The sequence below is a fragment of the Nerophis lumbriciformis genome, linkage group LG28, assembly GCF_033978685.3.
Source record: "Nerophis lumbriciformis linkage group LG28, RoL_Nlum_v2.1, whole genome shotgun sequence".
Taxonomy (NCBI): Eukaryota; Metazoa; Chordata; class Actinopteri; order Syngnathiformes; family Syngnathidae; genus Nerophis; species Nerophis lumbriciformis.
In genome coordinates this window covers 20,484,819-20,505,870 of record NC_084575.2, presented here as the reverse complement: position 1 = coordinate 20,505,870, position 21,052 = coordinate 20,484,819, and the positions used below count along the sequence as shown (strand labels likewise).

Genomic DNA, 21,052 nt, shown 5'->3' with positions numbered 1-21,052 from the left:
TGCTATTTATAACCTACTCTCCCCACCCTTCAGTGGTCTTACCTGGTTTGGATCCTTCAGCCACAGAACCGTTGTACACCTGATTTTTAAACTCAGGTCGGTTGTCGTTCATATCAATCACATAGATGTACAGATCTATCGGATTCTCCACCTGGTTGCCATTCATGTCCACTGCATGCGCTCGCAACTGTGAACAAACAGCAGAGCAACAAAGAACACACCGTTAGATTTCAGCGCTGTCAATGAACACAGACACTCAAAACGAGGCTTAACAATATTTTGTAGGGATTTATGTAATGAAACTCTGCTTGCTAATTGTTCTGTGCAACCTTGACTTGTTAATTGACAGTCTCATTTAATTGGGTCATATTTTCTGGCTTATTTTTTTCCAACTGGACTTCATGCTGTTAGTTTTATTATCGACACATAAACAGAGGAAAAGTGTCACACAGTAACAGAAGCGAAAATAAAACGCAGGTGTTGATTCGGAGGTAGAGGGCGGGGGTTGGACTACAAGTACCGTATTTTTTGGACTAAAAGTCGCAGTTTTTTTCATAGTTTGGCCGGGCTCCAGTGCGACTAATATATGTTTTTTTCAGTGACGTGCAGTCACTAGAGGCAGGTGAGGCCCTGCCTCACCTGCCTCTAGGAGTTGAGAATGACTGCAGGGCCACAACATTAGGTACACCTGCAGACTGCAGGTGTATCTAATTCACAACTCCTCCAACATGAACATTATTGTTTTTGCACTTTTTGGCTTCTTATTAAATAACTTTTGTAACCTATTTTTATGGGCTTTCCTATTTGTGATGTTAAGTTCCTGTTATGCGCTGTTATACAGTATATGCCTTGAGCTCTTATTTTGAAGGCGCCAAGAGCGGAAGTGATGACATGTTGTAGTGGAGCGGAGGTTTTTGAAAGAAGGTAAATAAAGTGGTCCTCGTGTAAACTGGAGCCTCCGTGTTTGTTATTTTGTAGTTTCATACAGTATAGGCGAAATTTATAAACCCTCGGTTACACTTTTTTAAATAGATTCAATCTTGCACGTGGAAAGTTTAAGTGAGGGCTTTAGTTGATATAACACTCTCGTCAGGGGGTGCATTAATCCAGCACAACAGCGGCGAATGAACTTTATTTATAAGTAAAGGTAAGACCATAATAACGTTTTTTTTATTAAATGTGCTTTTTTGTGTGCTACAGTTTGTATGTGTAAAGTTAAAGTTAAGTTAAAGTACCAATGATTGTCACACACACACTAGGTGTGGTGAAATTTGTCCTCTGCATTTGACCCATCCCTTGATCCCCCCCTGGGAGGTGAGGGGAGCAGTGGGCAGCAGCGGCGCCGCGCCCGGGAATAATTTTTGGTGATTTAACCCCCAATTTCAACCCTTGATGCTGAGTGCCAAGCAGGGAAAAATGCTGGTATGAGCTTTTAAACATAACCCGTTAACTGCTGCCAATCAAATGGTGAATAAGATACTCTTTAGGGTTCATATGTTTGTAAATCTGACTGTGATGAAGTCAGTGCCTCACCAGCCATCAACCTCACCGCACGTCACTGGTTTTTTCCCTTCTTTATTATGCATTTTCGGCAGGTGCGACTTATACTCCGGTGCGACTTATACTCCGAAAAATACAGGTAGATAACATCAACTGATGAACTGATAAAGAAGACGGACAAGAAAGTAGTGTACGGAAAAAGGTCAGAGTGAGGAATTCACTTGTTCAGTTGAATGCAACTCGACATGGCGGTGGTGTGATGAGGATAGTGGGTTTGGGCTGACAAAAGTAATCTTCATCCACAGTGAGACGTCTTAATCTCCATGGCTGCTTTCACACACTCGCCTTTCTCCACCAATTACCAATAACAATATCTGATAAGAATTGAAGCTTTGTAATGGCCATATAACCGAATAGCATGTTTAACTAAGGCTTACACTAATCTCCCCGTACGAGAAATGTTGATCCTTTTTGTAGAAATGGAAATCTGCTCTCTTATAGGATAAAACCCGCACACAATTATCCAAATTTGATTGCCCATAGATACATTACAAAACACATATCTTTAAGGTGGACCTATGATACATTTAATTTATTTTTATTTTGACTTATAAAAATTGTTACAATGTTGGATACTTGTGTTAACCCCCTCCACATCCCACCCCCCGGATTGTAAATAATGTAAATAATTCAATGTATATGCTCTGATGATTAACTTGTGTGATGACTGTATTATGCTGATAGTATATTTTTGTACCATAAATTGATTAACGTGGACCTAACATAAACAAGTTGAAAAACTTATTCGGGTGTTACCATTTAGTGGTCAATTGTACGGAATATGTGCTGTACTGTGCAATCTACTAATGAAAGTTTCAATCAATCAATCAATCAAAAACAAAAACAAATCTTCAATTAATAAGGTTAATGCATTTTAGATGCCTCTGTTCGTAGGGTTTTGCATCCTGGCTAAGATGTGACGTCGCCGCAAGGTGGAAGCACTTATTAAGATATCAAGGTCCTGATCGACTAAAGGTTTGCACGTACTAAAACTAGTGTTGTCCCAATACCAAAATTATTTTTGATACTTTTTGGTACTTTTCGATATTTTTCTAAATAAAGGGGACCACAAAAAAATGGCATTATTGGCTTTATTTTAACAAAAAATCTTACGGTACATTAAACATATGTTTCTTATTGCAAGTTTGTCCTTAAATAAAATAGTGAACATACAAGACAACTTGTCTTTTAGTAGTAAGTAAGCAAACAAAGGCTCCTAATTTAGTCTGCAGTAACATATTGTGTCATTTTCCATTCTATTATTTTGTCAACATTATTAAGGACAAGTGGTAGAAAATGAATTATTAATCTACTTGTTCATTTACTGTTAATATCTGCTTACTTTATCTTTTAACATGTTCTATCTACACTTCTGTTAAAATGTAATAATCACTTATCCTTCTGTTGTTGGATACTTTACATTAGTTTTGGATGATACCACAAATTTGGGTGTCAATGCGATACCAAGTCGTTACAGGATCATACATTGGTCATATTCAAAGTCCTCATGTGTCCAGGGACATATTTCCTGAGTTCATGAACAAAATATACACAAAGAAGATGTTGTCATGCCAACAAATATCGACGTAATCATAGTAGTATCGACTAGATACGCACCTGTACTTGATAGTTTAGTTTTTTTAGTTTATTATTCTTCTTTGGTCAATGGTCAACAAAATAAACAAACAGTTGTACATTCATAGATTGAAAAAGAAAAATGTTGCAGACCGAAAGGGTTTAGGCTGAAGTTGAAGACTTATTGCGCCTAACCCTATAAACAATGTCAAGTACAAGATGAACTTCCGAAAATTATGAAATGTCCTTTGCACAACATATTATAAATTATACACAGCATAAACACTGTTCAATTATATACACAGTAAAGGCATGTGAAATATCCACACGTGTTAAACCTTTGCACCAATTATATACTATATAGAAACAATTATACTTCCATTATTATTTATATCTCACATTTAGTTTTTAATTAACATTGATCATAGTATTAACTACAGTGTTGAATTTTTTTTCAAGACATTGGTCTTAAAGTGTTTTTTAAATGTGTGAATGGAACTGGAATATTTTTAGGAATCATCCAAACTGGTCCACAGTTGAACCCCCCTGACAGAAACATATCTACTTTTTAAAGGGGAACATTATCACCAGACCTATGTAAGCGTCAATATATACCTTGATGTTGCAGAAAAAAGACCATATATTTTTTTAACCGATTTCCGAACTCTAAATGGGTGAATTTTGGCGAATTAAACACCTTTCTATTATTCGCTCTCGGAGCTTATTGACGTCACATCGGGAAGCAATCCGCCATTTTCTCACTTTCGTCGGTGTGTTGTCGGAGGGTGTAACAACACGAACAGGGACGGATTCAAGTTGCACCAGTGGCCCAAAGATGCGAAAGTGGCAAGAAATTGGACAACATTTGTTCAAAATACGAGGCTGTGGGGAAAGCCGACAAAATGGTCAGCCGTTTGTTCCGCACAGTTTACCGACGAAAGCTATGCTACGACAGAGATGGCAAGAATGTGTGGATATCCTGCGACACTCAAAGCAGATGCATTTCCAACGATAAAGTCAAAGAAATCTGCCGCCAGACCCCCATTGAATCTGCCGGAGTGTGTGAGCTATTCAGGGACAAAGGACCTCGGTAGCACGGCAAGCAATGGCGGCAGTTTGTAAACCCCCTGGATGTCTTGGCTCACACCGTCCCTTATGCCACCGAAGATGATCAAAAGAAGAATATCGACCCTAGCTTCCCTGGCCTGCTGACATCAACTCCAAAACTGGACAGATCAGCTTTCAGGAAAAGAGAGCGGATGAGGGTATGTCTACAGAATATATTAATTGATGAAAACTTTATTCATTACTCGCGGTTTTACGTAAATTATTATACATAAACTGTGTTTACCAATAATTTAGCTAAAAAAAAATATTTTTTTCAATCATTCGAGTACATTCGAGTAGTCTTGTGTAATGCAGTATTTTGTGTCTATTTAGGTATGGTTAACCTGAGTGCTGAAATCGTGGAAAAATATGTTCTTAGCGCGCCTGAAATGGGCTGTCTGCACTCTCAAAGTGCATGTTGTTGTCAAATGTATTTCATATGCTGTAAACCTAGTTCATAGTTGTTAGTAATTATCTTATCAGACAGTGTTAAGCCGCTGAAATCCGAGTCTGAATCCGAGCTAATGTCGCTATACCTTGCTGTTCTATGCGCCATGTTTGTTTGTATTGGCATCACTGTGTGACGTCACAGCAAAATGGACGGGTGTATATAACAATGGTTAAAATCAGGCACTTTGAAGCTTTTTTTAGGGATAATGCGTGATGGATAAAATTTTGAAAAAAACTTCGAAAAATAAAATAAGCCACTGGGAACTGATTTTTAATGGTTTTAACCCTTCTGAAATTGTGATAATGTTCCCCTTTAAGCTCTTTCTTATCTTAGCTTTCTGGAAGACAGCTGAACCTCTGAGGTCATAGGGACTCTCTCTGGGTTTGAACCTCTCCTGTAGACACCGAGGCAGCATGTGGTTATGAGCTTTGTACGTCACAATAGCAGTGTTGAGGTCAACAAGATCGTGCAGTTTTAATGTTTTTAATTTAATAAACAGAGCATTGGTATGGTCGTGATAATCCGCATTATTTACAATTTTAATCGCTTTCTTTTGAAGTAAGAATATAGAGTTGATGTTTGATTTGTAATTGTTACCCCAGATTTCAACACAATAATTAAGATATGGGAGTACAAAAGAATTATATAACATGTTAAGAGCCTTTTGATTTACAGAGGTTTTGATTTTATGTAACATAGCAATAATTTTTGCCAGCTTTGTCTTACATTTTTTTTTTGCTATGTTACATAAAATATCATTACAGTGGATGTCAGGTGTAGATCCACCAATGGCGTTTGTTTACATTTTGGCGGACCGGTACTTTTTAGAGGCGGTATAGTACCGAATATGGTCCATTAGTATCGCGGTACTATACTAATACCGGTATACTGTACAACCCTAACTAAAACACGTGCAAACTTGATAGCACACACAAAGCTGATCTACTTAACACGTGCAAAGTGGATTGCGTCTGTTAAGTGAGCAGAATAAAGAGTGCAACCCAATTAGCGTTTCTCTCTTCATGAATAAGCAGATTTAGATAGATAGAAATGAGATAATAAAGCGTACACATATTTAATGGCTCTAAATTTTCCATTGACTTCTAAATGCAGCTTAGGTTATTTTAGGCATGTGCTTACTACATACTTGCCAACCCTCCGGAATTTTCCGGGAGACTCCCGAAATTCAGCGCCTCTCCCGAAAAGCTCCCGGGACAAATATTCTCCCGAAAATCTCCCGATTTTCAGCCGGAGCTGGAAGCCACGCCCCCTCCAGCTCCATGCGGACGTGAGTGAGGACAGCCTTTTTTCATGACGGGAGGACAACAGGGTGACAAGAACTAAATCATCCAGACTAGAGATAAATTGTATTATTATGTTTATTTTACCTAAAAATAAATATATTTATTAATTAAAAAAAAAAAAAAAAAACTAAATACATTTTTACTATATTTTGCTAAAAACATCAAAATTAATTGTATTTTTATTTGTATTTTTTCGTGACTTCTTATTACATCCAGCCATAGAATTATACATTAAAATAAACATATTTCAAATAACTGATTTTAAGTTATCATAATAATTCATTTAAAATGACCATATTTAATTATTAAAATAATTGATTTTAAATTATCATAATAATTCATTTAAAATGACCATATTTAATTATTAAAATAATTGCTTGTTTATCAACAACTTTAGCATTTTATTCATTACATTTTGAAACTCTCAGAAGCCAAGTTATGTTATATTCCTTAATATTTATTTATGCAAGTTTGAAGTATCAATTATCTAAACACAGTTTTGTTTGCATATTTTCAGGATGTAGATATCTATATCTATATCTATATCTATATATATATATATATATATGTATGAAATACTTGACTTGGTGAATTCTAGCTGTCAATATACTCCTCCCCTCTTAACCACGCCCCTAACCACGCCCCTCCCCACCCCCGACCACGCCCCCACCCCCCACCTCCCGAAATCGGAGGTCTCAACGTTGGCAAGTATGGCTTACTAGCAACAAAGGTGAATTATTCAATCATACATATACTGTAACTGTGCTGCTCATTCAGCTGTTACAAAAATTAAAATGACTAATAAAATGTTGCTAAAAAAAAAAAATTAACCTTGTTTATGTATTTTTTTTAAAAACAGTCAAAATAGCAGCAATGAAAACAAACAACTAAACACAAAATGTAACTTCCTCAAAAAAAAAAAAAAAAGATGTTATGATGTTTAATGAGCTGCACAATTGACTATTGATTAACTCTTGGCAGTTTTAGCACTCTAATAGACTCAATGTGTATAATTATATCTTTGATTACAGTATTTTTCGGAGTATAAGTCACACCGGAGTATAAGTCGCACCTGCCGAAAATGCATAATAAAAAAGGAAAAAATATATAAGTCGCACTGGAGCCCGGCCAAACTATGAAATAAACTGCGACTTATAGTCCGAAAAATACGGTAATTATTGAAATGTTGGCTATTTACTAGATTGCATGTTTAATCTTATGACACCTTCGCATTGGTGCCTGTCTGTCTCTCAGTTTGTGCAATTGTTAAAGTGCCTTTTTTGAAGGCAGCCCTAGTATATTACACAGCACGCCCTATGTGACTTATCAACACCGATCACCTTTTTGCGAGCACTAATTTGGGTCTTTACTTAGCACCCCTAAAAGGTACGTGAAAACTGACACAGTTACGCAGTCGACTGTGAAAGAAAGATGTGCTCGTGACAACGCGAGTGTCAACATATTTACAGAAATGAAAATCATCGGACATATAATCTATTCAGCAATTTTATTTTATAATTTCATAGCTGCATGCTGGGTGACTTAAGGGGCTGATTGAAACAAATGTAATTGTGCGTTTTAGTGTCTGTTGATGTTTTATTTTAAATATTGTTTCAAGTAAAAGTCTTTCATTAGGCATTTTCTTGCGTGTTCGGGGGCGTGGTCGGGGGCGTGGTTGGGGGCGTCGTTAAGAGGGGAGGAGTATATTTACAGCTAGAATTCACCAAGTCAAGTATTTCATATATATATATATGAATATATATACATATACATATATATATATATATATATATATATATATATATATATATATATATATATATATATATATATATATATATATATATATATATATATATATATATACATATAAATATATATATAAATAAGAGAAATACTTGAATTTCAGTGTTCATTTATGTACACATATACACACACATAACACTCATCTACTCATTGTTGAGTTAAGGGTTGAATTATCCATCCTTGTTCTATTCTCTGTCACTATTTTTCTAACCATGCTGAACACCCTCTCTGATGATGCATTCTGCTTCATCTCCTTGTTGTGTGCGCAGTTGTGCACTGCACTCTCTAAAAGCCCTAGATGTTATTGTCACATATGCATGGCAGTATTGTCCTGTTTAAGAGTGTCACAACATTGCTGTTTACGGCAGACAAACTGCTTTACGGTAGACAAAAACGTGACTGCTGTTGTGTGTTGTTGCCGCGCTGGGAGGACGTTAATGAAACTGCCTAACAATAAACCCACATAAGAAACTAAGAACTCGCCCTCGATCATTCTCCAGTTATAACGTCATTGGGAAGGCGCGCTGTTTATATTGTGGGAAAGGGACGGCGTGGCGCAGTGGAAGAGTGGCCGTGCGCGACCCGAGGGTCCCTGGTTCAATCCCCACCTAGTACCAACCTCGTCATGTCCGTTGTGTCCTGAGCAAGACACTTCACCCTTGCTCCTGATGGGTGCTGGTTAGCGCCTTGCATGGCAGCTCCCTCCATCAGTGTGTGAATGTGTGTGTGAATGGGTAAATGTGGAAGTAGTGTCAAAGCGCTTTGAGTACCTTGAAGGTAGAAAAGCGTTATACAAGTACAACCCATTTATCATTTAAAGCGGACGTGAAAACAGGCTGTCGACACGTCACTCAGGTCCGCCTGAATTTCGGGAGATTTTCGGGAGAAAATTTGTCCCGGGAGGTTTTTGGGGGAAGCGCTGGATTTCGGGAGTCTCCCGGAAAATCCGGGAGGGTTGGCAAGTATGGCAATTGAGCAAAATGTAACTCTGTCTCTGCATGATTCCTTGCTTCTCGTCTGTTTTAATAGATGTCATCAGTGTTTGAACCTGACACGTAGTGATGCGTTTTTTAAATTAATACGCTGTATATGCTTAAAATGAGAAAAAAAAATAAAAAATGAAATGTTATTATAATGTGCCTGTTACTACATTACATATATACTTACAGCATGTAAACAAAACACTAATGGAGGAGTTTGGATGTTTTATTTGGAGGCTTAACAGGCAGAATAGAGCGGCTACCATACGCTCCAGTGTAAGCAGACTTTTGATTGTATTTATTTACTATTCAGAATGCATTAAAAAAGAAAATACATCCGTCATCATGTCTTTCATAATAATTGTGAACGATATGTACCGTATTTTCTGGACTATAAGTCGCAGTTTTTTTCATAGTTTGGCCGGGCTCCAGTGCGACTTATATATGTTTTTTTCCTTCTTTATTATGCATTTTCGGCAGGTGCGACTTATACTCCGGTGCGACTTATACACCGAAAAATACGGTAATATAAAAAAAAAGTGCATTTCCCCTTTAACATAGAATAAAATGATCGTATGTCCCCTGTGATCAAGGGTGATGGGTCAAATGCAGAGAATAATCTCGCCACACCTAGTGTGTGTGTGACAATCATTGGTACTTTAACTTTAACTTTTTTAAATAGTTTTTGCTTCAATGCCTGCACCTGCTTTGACTTTTACACCGTTAAACATGTCAATCTTTGCGTGTGCTTTTGAGAATGCATAAAAAAAACATGCACAAATAGAAGTACACACATGCTGTATAAGCATATAAGCATTAAAATGTAATATCTGAAATTATCGGTATCGTTTTTTTTTATTATCAGTATCGTTTTTTTATTTTTTTATTTTTTTTATTAAATCAACATAAAAAACACAAGATACACTTACAATTAGTGCACCAACCCAAAAAACCTTCCTCCCCCATTCATACTCATTCACACTTATTCACACAAAAGGGTTGTTTCTTTCTGTTATTAATATTCTGGTTCCTACATTATATATCAATATATATCAATACAGTCTGCAAGTGATACAGTCCGTAAGCACACATGATTGTGTGTGCTGCTGGTCCACTAATAGTACTAACCTTTAACAGTTAATTTTACTAATTTTCATTAATTACTAGTTTCTATGTAACTGTTTTTATATTGTTTTACTTTATATTTATTCAAGAAAATGTTTTAAATTTATTTATCTTATTCTATTAATTTTTTTAAACAGTACCTTATCTTCACCATACCTGGTTGTCCAAATTAGGCATAATAATGTGTTAATTCCACGACTGCATATATCGGTTGATATCGGTATCGGTAATTAAAGAGTTGGACAATATCGGAATATCGGCAAAAAGCCATTATCGGACATCCCTAAAATATATATATATATATAAATATATATATATATATATATATATATATATATATATATATATATATATATATATATATATATATATATATATATATATATTTATATATATATATATATATATATAAAAAATAAAATACATCCGTCATCACGTCTTTCATAATAATTGTGAACGATAGGTACCGTATATATATACTATAAGTCGCAGTTTTTTTCATAGTTTGGCCGGGCTCCAGTGCGACTTATATATGTTTTTTCTCCTTCTTTATTATGCATTTTCGGCAGGTGCGACTTATACTCCGGTGCGACTTATACTCCGAAAAATACGGTAATATAAAAAAAAAAGTGCATTTCCCCTTTAACATAGAATAAAATGATCATATGTCCCCTTTAAATAGTTTTTGCTTCAATGCCTGCACCTGCTTTGACTTTCACACCGTTAAACATGCCAATCTTTGCGTGTGCTTTTGAGAATGCATAAAAAAAACATGCACAAATAGAAGTACACACATGTTGTATAAGCATAGTGCTGATTCAGTGCACCCTGGGGAGACACGAGGGTCATTTAAAAGAGCCTCCGTGAGACAATTAATGATCCTCAAAATGCAATTTTCCCATTGGCTGAACCACAACAACAACAACAACAACAAACACGAAAGATAACTAACAATCAGGACAGCTCAGTCTGTTTTCTCAGCAGTGAATGAGACACGCTGAAAGATGCTTGACTAGGATAAGTGGGACCGCTCCTGAGCAAGCATGAGTGATCATCAATCTGCATTTTTGTTTGCATTCATTTGTGACTGCGTTTACTCTTGGACATGCTGTTTGCGGGTTTATATATGTTTTCCTGGATGTTTGGTTCTGTCCTTTGTGGCTTTGTGTGTTCCTCTGAATGATCCCTGCAGATGGTATACGTGTGTTTCTCTGTCTGGTGAAATAAATTTAAATGTGATCTGTAGGCCTGAAAAAATATATGTGCTTGTGCAGATTGCATTGCATGTGTGGAAAAGCCATCAGTTTTTTGTGAGGCCAGCTCTGGCATAAGTGGACCATACTTTTAGTTTCTTTTTAGCCCACTCGTCCACTTAACTATTACATTACCAAACCTCCAGAACAATCCAGTACATCCTTAACTGTTTTGCTCGGTTTTCTGTTGTTGTAACACCAAAGTATTTGAGGGTTATAAGTATAAACACCTGCTTAGTACCACTGGAAGACTGCCTTTTCAATAAAAGGACCACAACTATGGAACTCTTAACCTGACACTTTGAAAAGTATACCTGCACTTGTCACTTTCAAAAAACAAACAAAATTATTGGTAGTTGAGCAACAATCATGTTCCCATGTTTAGTTTTTACTAATTATTACTACCGTATTTTTCGGACTATAAGTCCCAGTTTTTTCCATAGTTTGGCCGGGCTCCAGTGCGACTTATATATGTTTTTTTCCTTCTTTATTATGCATTTTCGACAGGTGCGACTTATACTCCGGTGCGACTTATACTCCGAAAAATACGGTAATTGGTTTTTATCTAGTCTGCAATTTGTCTGTGTTATTATTATTATTGGCTTTTATCTAGTTTGCACTTTGTCTGTATTATTTCTATTATCATTTGTATCGACACATCTTTGCCTTATTGTTTTTTTATTTTAATATTTTAATGATGTTGGATCTGTGTTGTTGTTGTTGTTGTCATACTTGCCAACCTTGAGACCTCCGATTTCGGGAGGTGGGGGGCGGGGGGTGGGGGGGGGGGGGGGGGGGGGGGCGTGGTTGGGGGCGGGGATAAGAGGGGAGGAGTATATTTACAGCTAGAATTCACCAAGTCAAGTATTTCATATATATATATATATATATATATATATATATATATATATATATATATATATATAAAAGAGAAATACTTGAATTTCAGTGTTCATTTATTGACACATATACACACACATAACACTCATCTACTCATTGTTGAGTTAAGCGTTGAATTGTCCATCCTTGTTCTATTCTCTGTCACTATTTTTCTAACCATGCTGAACACCCTTTCGCAGGTACCCAGAAAGGTTTCGAGTACCACCAAAAAAACAGAATCTCTGAAGACAGTATAAAAATGTGTGTTAAAGGTGTACAAATACTGTTTGTATAATAAGCATGTTATTTTTTTACAAATGAGGGTTAAGAGTTCAGTACTAAAAAAAAAAAGGAAATAATGTGGCTTAAGTACAGTTTTTTAATCGAGCTGCTGCATTTTTTGATTGGGTTGTTTATTTATTTTGAGTAACTTCTATACATTTCTAAAAGGGGAGGAATGTAATAGTGATCTATGTTTGTCTGTTGCCATCTCCTGGTGAATGTTGGCTATAGCGTACTGGGGTTACTTTTTGGTTGGCCAACGATTTACGTGGTGTTGCGCACCTGACGTCACTCAGGTCCGCATGGAGCTGGAGGGGGCGTGGTTTCCAGCTCCGCCTGAATTTCGGGAGATTTTCGGGAGAAAATTTGTCCCGGGAGGTTTTCGGGAGAGGCACTGAATTTCGGGAGTCTCCCGGAAAATCCGGGAGGGTTGGCAAGTATGGTTGTTGTTGTTGTTGTTGGGGACAAGTGTTGTAAATTAGCTTTGGCTACAAACACTATGATGCATACATTGGATAACTGTTTCAGATGTCTATGTTTTTGTATCTCTCCCTATTTCAAATAAACCTCTATAATATAATAAAAAAGGGGAAACAGGGTTGATCCTGACAACGTTTTAATTTCCCATACAACACAGTCAGTGTCTATGAAGGTTCTCATTCATCCAGGTCATTGTCATCTCAGGGCGTTCAATTAATCGCAACTGAACTGCTTGGTTTGTCTTGGAAGACGTTTCGCCTCTCATCCGAGTAGGCTTCATCGATTCGTTTTCATAGACTTAGATTGGCCAGATCGAGTCCGGCGGTTGGGGCCAAAACCACAAATATTTATACTCCAAAAAACCAGGAGGGTGTGCGTGGGCAAGGATGGTTTCTCCTTATCCTAGTGACCTTTTATATATATATATGTATATATATTAGGGATGTCCGATAATATCGGCCTACCGATATTATCGGCCGATAAATGCATTAAAATGTAATATCGGAAATCATTGGTATCGTTTTTTTTATTATTGGTATCCATCCATCCATCCATCCATCCATCCATCTTCTTCCGCTTATCCGAGGTCGGGTCGCGGGGGCAGCAGCCTAAGCAGGGAAGCCCAGACTTCCCTATCCCCAGCCACTTCTTCCAGCTCTTCCTGTGGGACCCCGAGGCGTTCCCAGGCCAGCCGGGAGACATAGTCTTCCCAACGTGTCCTGGGTCTTCCCTGTGGCCTCGTATAGGTCGGACGTGCCCTAAACACCTCCCGAGGGAGGCGTTCGGGTGGCATCCTGACCAGATGCCCGAACCACCTCATCTGGCTCTTCTCGATGTGGAGGAGCAGCGGCTTTACTTTGAGCTCCCCCCGGATGACAGAGCTTCTCACCCTATCTCTAAGGGAGACCCCCGCCACCCGGCGGAGGAAACTAATTTCAGCCGCTTGTACCCGTGTTCTTGTCCTTTCGGTCATGACCCAAAGCTCATGACCATAGGTGAGGATGGGAACGTAGATCGACTGGTAAATTGAGAGCTTTGCCTTCCGGCTCAGCTCCTTCTTCACCACAACGGATCGATACAGCGTCCGCATTACTGAAGACGCCGCACCAATCCCCCTGTCGATCTCACGATCCACTTTTCCCTCACTCGTGAACAAGACTCCGAGGTACTTGAACTCCTCCACTTGGGGCTGGGTCTCCTTCCCAACCCGGAGATGGCATATTATCGGTATCGTTTTTTTTATTAATTTTTTTTATTAAATCAACATAAAAAACACAAGATACACTTACAATTAGTGCACCAACCCAAAAAACCTTCCTCCCCCATTCATACTCATTCACACTTATTCACACAAAAGGGTTGTTTCTTTCTGTTATTAATATTCTGGTTCCTACATTATATATCAATATATATCAATACAGTCTGCAAGGGATACAGTCCGTAAGCACACATGATTGTGCGTGCTGCTGGTCCACTAATAGTACTAACCTTTAACAGTTAATTTGACTCATTTTCATTAATTACTAGTTTCTATGTAACTGTTTTTATATTGTTTCACTTTCTTTTTTATTCAAGAAAATGTTTTTAATTTATTTATCTTAATTTATTAATTTGTTAAAAAAGTACCTTATCTTCACCATACCTGGTTGTCCAAATTAGGCATAATAATGTGTTAATTCCACAACTGCATATGTCGGTTGATATCGGTATCGGTTGATATCGGTATCGGTAATTAAAGAGTTGGACAATATCGGAATATCGGCAAAAAGCCATTATCGGACATCCCTAATATATATATATATATATATATATATATATATATATATATATATATATATATATATATATATATATATATATATATATATATATATATATATATATATATATACATAAGTTACTTAGTGCTTCTTTAAACTACCTTTCCATTTCTGAGCGCACATGTTTTACCTGGATTTGTGTGTCCGCAAATTTATCTCAGTAATACACTTTTTTTTTTCGCATTTACTTCAACTTTAGTAATGAATTTCTACAATTTCTCAACAGTCTATTGTGGTGTTCTTATTTGGAGAACAGGGGACATTTACTGTTGCTCTGATATTTAAGACATTCATAAGGATAGGAAAAGGATGCATCTTTTTTGTATGACTGTTTATATGTTTATGCAACACACCCATGTAGGGTTGAACGGTATACCGGTATTAGTATAGTACCACGATACTAATGAATCATATTTGGTACTATATCACCTGTGAAAAGTACCGGTCCGCCACTAATCCTCGCCTCCATGGGGACAAATAAAGTAAGTTTCTTACAAGTATCATCCCTGCAGGACGAGGAATAGCTAAACATGCTTCACTACACACCGTAGCTCACCGGCGTCAAAATGTAAACAAACGCCATTGGTGGATCTACACCTGACATCCACTGTTATGATACCAAGTACAGTCGCGTATCTAGTTTATACTACTATGATACGTCGATATTTTTTGGCATCACAGCATCTTCTTTCATTTCTATTTATATTATATTTATAAACTGAGGAAATATGTCCCTGGAAACATGAGGACTTTGAATATGACCAATGTATGATCCTGTAACTACTTGGTTTGGATTGATACCCAAATTTGTGGTATCAACCAAAACTAATGTAAAGCATCCAAACAACAGAAGAATGAGTGATTGTTACATTTTAAAATATGTGTGGATAGAACATGTTAGAAGGAAAAGTAAGCAGATATTAAATGAACAAGTAGATTAATAATTCATTTTCTACCACTTGTCCTTAATAATTTTGACAAAATAATAGAATGGAAAATGACACAATATGTTACTGCATATGTCAGCAGACTAAATTAAGAGTCTTTGTTTGCTTACTTACTAACACAAAACAAGTTGTCTTGTATGTTCACTATTATATTTATGGACAAACTTCCAATAAGAAACATATGTTTAATGTACCGTAAGATTGTTTGTTAAAATAAAGCCAATAATGCAATTTTTGTGGTCCCCTTTATTTAGAAAAGTATCAAAAAGTACCGAAAAGTTTTGAAATAATTTTGGTACCGGTACCAAAATATTGGTATCGGGACAACACTAGTTTTAGTACACGCAAACCTTTAGTCGATCAGGACCTTAATATCTCAATAATTGCTTCCACCTTTTGATACCCAAATGTGTGGTATCATCCAAAACTAATGTAAAGCATCAACAGAAGAATAAGTGATTATTACATTTTAACAGAAGTGTAGATAGAACATGTTAAAAAGAGAAAGTAAGCAGATAATAACAGTAAATGAACAAGTAGATTAATAATACATTTTCTATTGGAAAATTATACAATATGTTACTGCGTATGTCAGCGGACTAAATTAGGAGCCTTTGTTTGCTTACTTACTACTAAAAGACAAGTTGTCTTGTATGTTCACTATTTTATTTAAGGACAAACTAGCAATAAAAAACATATGTTTAAAGGGGAACATTATCACCAGACCTATGTAAGCGTCAATATATACCTTGATGTTGCAGAAAAAAGACCTTTTTTTTTTTTAACCGATTTCCGAACTCTAAATGGGTGAATTTTGGCGAATTAAACGCCTTTCTATTCTATTCTATTTCTATTCTATTCTATTACTTTCTATTATTCGCTCTCGGAGCGATGACGTTGTGACGTCACATCGGGAAGCAATCCGCCATTTTCTCAATTTCGTCGGTGTGTTGTCGGAGGGTGTAACAACACGAACAGGGACGGATTCAAGTTGCACCAGTGGCCCAAAGATGCGAAAGTGGCAAGAAATTGGACGAAATTTGTTCAAAATACGAGGGTGTGGAAAAGCGAAATGGTCAGTCGTTTGTTGCGCACACTTTACCGACAAAAGCTATGCTACGACAGAGATGGCAAGAATGTGTGGATATCCTGCGACACTCAAAGCAGATGCATTTCCAACGATAAAGTCAAAGAAATCTGCCGCCAGACCCCCATTGAATCTGCCGGAGTGTGTGAGCTATTCAGGGACAAAGGACCTCGGTAGCACGGCAAGCAATGGCGGCAGTTTGTTCCCGCAGACGAGCGAGCTAAACCCCCTGGATGTCTTGGCTCACACCGTCCCTTATGCCACGGATGATGATCAAGAGAAGAATATCGACCCTAGCTTCCCTGGCCTGCTGACATCAACTCCAAAACTGGACAGATCATCTTTCAGGAAAAGAGAGCGGATGAGGGTATGTCTACAGAATATATTAATTGATAAAAACGTTATTCATTACTCGCGGTTTTACGTAAATTATTATACATAAACTGTGTTTACCAATAATTTAGCTTAAAAACATTTATTTTTTTCAATCATTCGAGTACATTCGGGTAGTCTTGTGTAATGCAGTATTTTGTGTCTATTTAGGTATGGTTAACCTGAGTGCTGAAATCGTGGAAAAATATAGGTTCTTAGCGCGCCTGAAATGGGCTGTCTGCACTCTCAAAGTGCATGTTGTTGCCAAATGTATTTCATATGCTGTAAACCTAGTTCATAGTTGTTAGTAATTATCTTATCAGACAGTGTTAAGCCGCTGAAATCCGAGTCTGAATCCGAGCTAATGTCGCTATACCTTGCTGTTTGTTTGTATTGGCATCACTGTGTGACGTCACAGGAAAATGAAGCTTTTTTAGGGATATTGCGTGATGGGTAAAATTTTGAAAAAAACTTCGAAAAATAAAATAAGCCACTGGGAACTGATTTTTAATGGTTTTAACCCTTCTGAAATTGTGATAATGTTCCCCTTTAATGTACCGTAAGATTTTTTGTTAAAATAAAGCCAATAATGCCATTTTCTGTGGTCCCCTTTATTTAGAAAAGTACCGAAAAGTATCAAAATAATTTTGGTACCGGTACCAGTACCAATATATTGGTATCAGGACAACCCTACACCCATGTATGACAAACTAAATGTCATTTGCTGGATTGCTCTGCTGACTCATTGGAAGGAGCTACGTCTGACAAAGCTAAAGCTCGGACTCGCCCCTGCCCCATGGTGCTGGTCTGTCAAAAACAGCAGGCTCTTCTCTCATTCGGCTCGAGCCTTGAACTAACAAGCAAAGTTTGGCCTGCAGGAGCTCAGCAGCACTGGAACTTCCTGTCAAGTTGAAATAAAATGAGCGATGCACGGACTAAATTTCCCCCGGGCCCATTGCTTGCAACCCTCTCTAACCCTAAATCATACATCACATTGCAAGCAGCGTGAATCCACACAAGTCTAATTAGGGAGCCAAATTCAACTTGAAGAACCCTCAACCTAACACGCTCTCCTCTCAACAGGCAGCGTCACATAAGAGCTGAATAGTGTGCGCCCTCTTCTTTCCCGGGGACCAATAATCTGGTATTGTTAACGATCCCAGTTCACTGGTTCTGCAAAAATGGGGAGGGGGAGTCATGCAGAGTCAACAAACAGGCGTACGCCACGGCACACGTGGTAACAAGCCCCTCATGTTTGATTGATTGATTGAGGCTTTTATTATTAGATTGCACAGTACAGTACATATTCCGTACAATTGACCACTAAATGGTAACACCCGAATAAGTTTTTCAACTTGTTTAAGTCGGGGTCCACGTTAATCAATTCATGGTATGGGTTCATCTAAGGCAGGGGTGTCAAACTCAAATACAGAGTGGGCCACAATTTAAAACTGAACAAAGCCGCGGGCCAAGGTTGAACAAATTAACCTTTTAACAGTGACATGCAAAATCGAGTTTCAAATAATAATATAATAATAATAAAAACATATCAATGGCATATCAACTACAATTTAAATACAAATTGAATGCCTATTTTCTATTTGCAGCCTTCTGAGGTAAATATCAAGATTAACTTTTTCCACAGGCTAATAAATTTGAAAATAAAATAACAATGAATAAACCAACCATTCAGGACTTTAAACTGCTCAGTTTGCAACACACTGATCTAATCTGATGTGCCCAAGCCAGATACCTGCCATCTTTTCTTGGATGCTAGTTCATTAATGTCGGGGCTCAGGCTTTGAGCTGAGGCAACCTTCATTATCGAACGAAGGTGTTCATCAGTCATTAAATCTCATCCACCCGGACCACAGTCTTGGGGGCGTGCCTTAAATGCACTGCCTTTAACGTACTCTACGAGCTATCGTCACGTCCGCTTTTCCTCCATTCTAACATCGTTCAGACCCAGTCACAAGATATGTGCGGCTTCTGTACGCACACACAAGTGAATGCAACGCATACTTCATCAACAGCGATACAGGTTACACTGAGGGTGCCAGTAACCTGTATCGCCGTTGATGAATTATGCGTTGCATTCAATTGTGTGTGCGTGCAGAAGCCGCACATGTTATGTGACTGGGCCAGCACTCGTTGGACTGGCTGAAAAGCAGACGTGACGATTTTCGGGAGGGGCGCTGAAGTTTGGAAGACTCCCCGGAGGGTTGGCAAGTATTAGAATTAGCGGTGAATGCGGTGTTACCGTGGCACCGCCGCAATATATAATCGGCGGGCCAGCTTTGGTGTTAATTTGATATCGCCTCAAGGGCCAAGTGAAATTACACGGCGGGCCAGAGTTTGACACCCATGATCTAAGGCCATGTCTACACTAAGTTGTTTAACCCCTTAAACGAATAATTATTTAGCCTAAGCCCCGTTTCAGCCACACTAAACCATCGTTTAAGGTCCCCCTACTCGGACTAATTTTTACACGGGTAAGTCAGCCGTGTATTTCTTGAATCTCCGGCACTCAGCTTTGTACGGACTCACTGATCATTTACAAAGTGAGTTCGGAGAGGAAGTGACGCCAGAAAGATCGCGCCCAACACAGGAAGTGACCTCAGAAAGAACGCGCCACAGCCAGCTTCATAATAAAGCGGTTTCGTAACTCGGAGTTAACCACTGGAAATATGAAGGCGAGTCATCCAGACATGCCCGTGTTTCTCCTTCCTCTACATGTACAGACGCTTGTGGAAATCACACATGAATACCGTATTTTTCGGAGTATAAGTCGCACCGGAGTATAAGTCGCACCTGCCGAAAATACATAATAAAGAAGGAAAAAAACATATATAAATCGCACTGGAGCCCGGCCAAACTATGAAAAAAACTGCGACTTATAGTCCGAAAAATACGGTACCTTAAGAGAAAGGGATTGCAGCTATTTGAGATACAACACTTCTCAGACGGCATTTGTCGAAGGAGAGACAACGAGAATGCGAGCTCCCGTGGCTGTGATAAAAAAGATAGTGTGTGCTTTGTATTACCTGGCCGTCGAAGGAAACGGCGAATGCATTTCGACTGGCAAAGCAGACTGTATCAGTTATTGTCCGCCATGTATGTCGTGGACTCAACGTCTAGGTCCAGAGTATATAAAGTCACCAAAAAGAAATGGACAATGAAGGTGAAGGCAAAAGAGTGAGGAGTGTCCTGACCAAATATCTAGATCCCTAGATTGATTATTGTTAAATGTTCTTTATCACATTGTTTACGTGTCTAATGAAGATGTATTTAATTTATGATGTCTCAGGTGTGATTCACTACAATAGGGCTCCACAGCACACTGTATTCCAGTCAATTGAAATACCACAACACTGGATATTGTTCAGATAAGTTACATTTAAGAACTTGCACACAAAGCAACACTGGAGGTGACTATGACGTGTGCATTTTCCGCGCATGCGTATTAGGTCGCGTTGCGCCGGCGGACGAAGGGGGGGCGGGGGTCTTAAACGGTAGCATTGTTGTGTGTGGACACGGATAAGGTTAGGTGGGATTTACCCTGGATAACCTTATCCGGCTTAGTGTAAACGGGGCCTAAAAGAAAATGGAAAACAAGACAATTCAATCAAGAAGACAATCATCTGAAGCTTTGTTTGTTCATACTGCATTGCACTTTACGTGTGCACCGGCATCTATAATGTGTGTGTGTTGACGGAGACTCTAAAGAGATCAACTCTCCTTTATTCCATCTCTCCTCCGAGACAGGTGCATGCTTTTGAATTAGTTCTATCAGCGGCATGGCCATCTATCACGCTGACAGGCACGCGGGCACGCGGGCACCACAGGGCTGACGCTCGAGCGCACCTTGAGTGGAGGTGTCGCACTCTTTGCCGGTATAAACTGAAACCTGTAATGTGTGTATATTAACCAATGACCTGACGTCAAAAGAGCTCTGGTGTGGTCTGCATGTTTATTTCGCAGCTCCGCAAAAGCTGTTTACGACAGCTTCTGGAGGCGCACGCTT

At 38.3% G+C, this 21,052-nt stretch overlaps 1 protein-coding gene across 3 annotated transcripts in view; it reads right to left on the bottom strand.

Annotated features, from left to right (window-relative positions):
• The window catches only part of cdh4 (cadherin 4, type 1, R-cadherin (retinal)), a 651,213-nt gene that overhangs the window by 142,784 nt on the left and 487,377 nt on the right, over positions 1–21,052 (bottom strand). For all 3 annotated transcript variants that reach the window (XM_061923832.2, XM_061923834.2, XM_061923835.2), the window contains one exon: positions 43–187. In XM_061923832.2, coding sequence (XP_061779816.2) covers positions 43–187 — 145 coding nt within the window. The remainder of the gene's footprint in view (positions 1–42; positions 188–21,052) is intronic.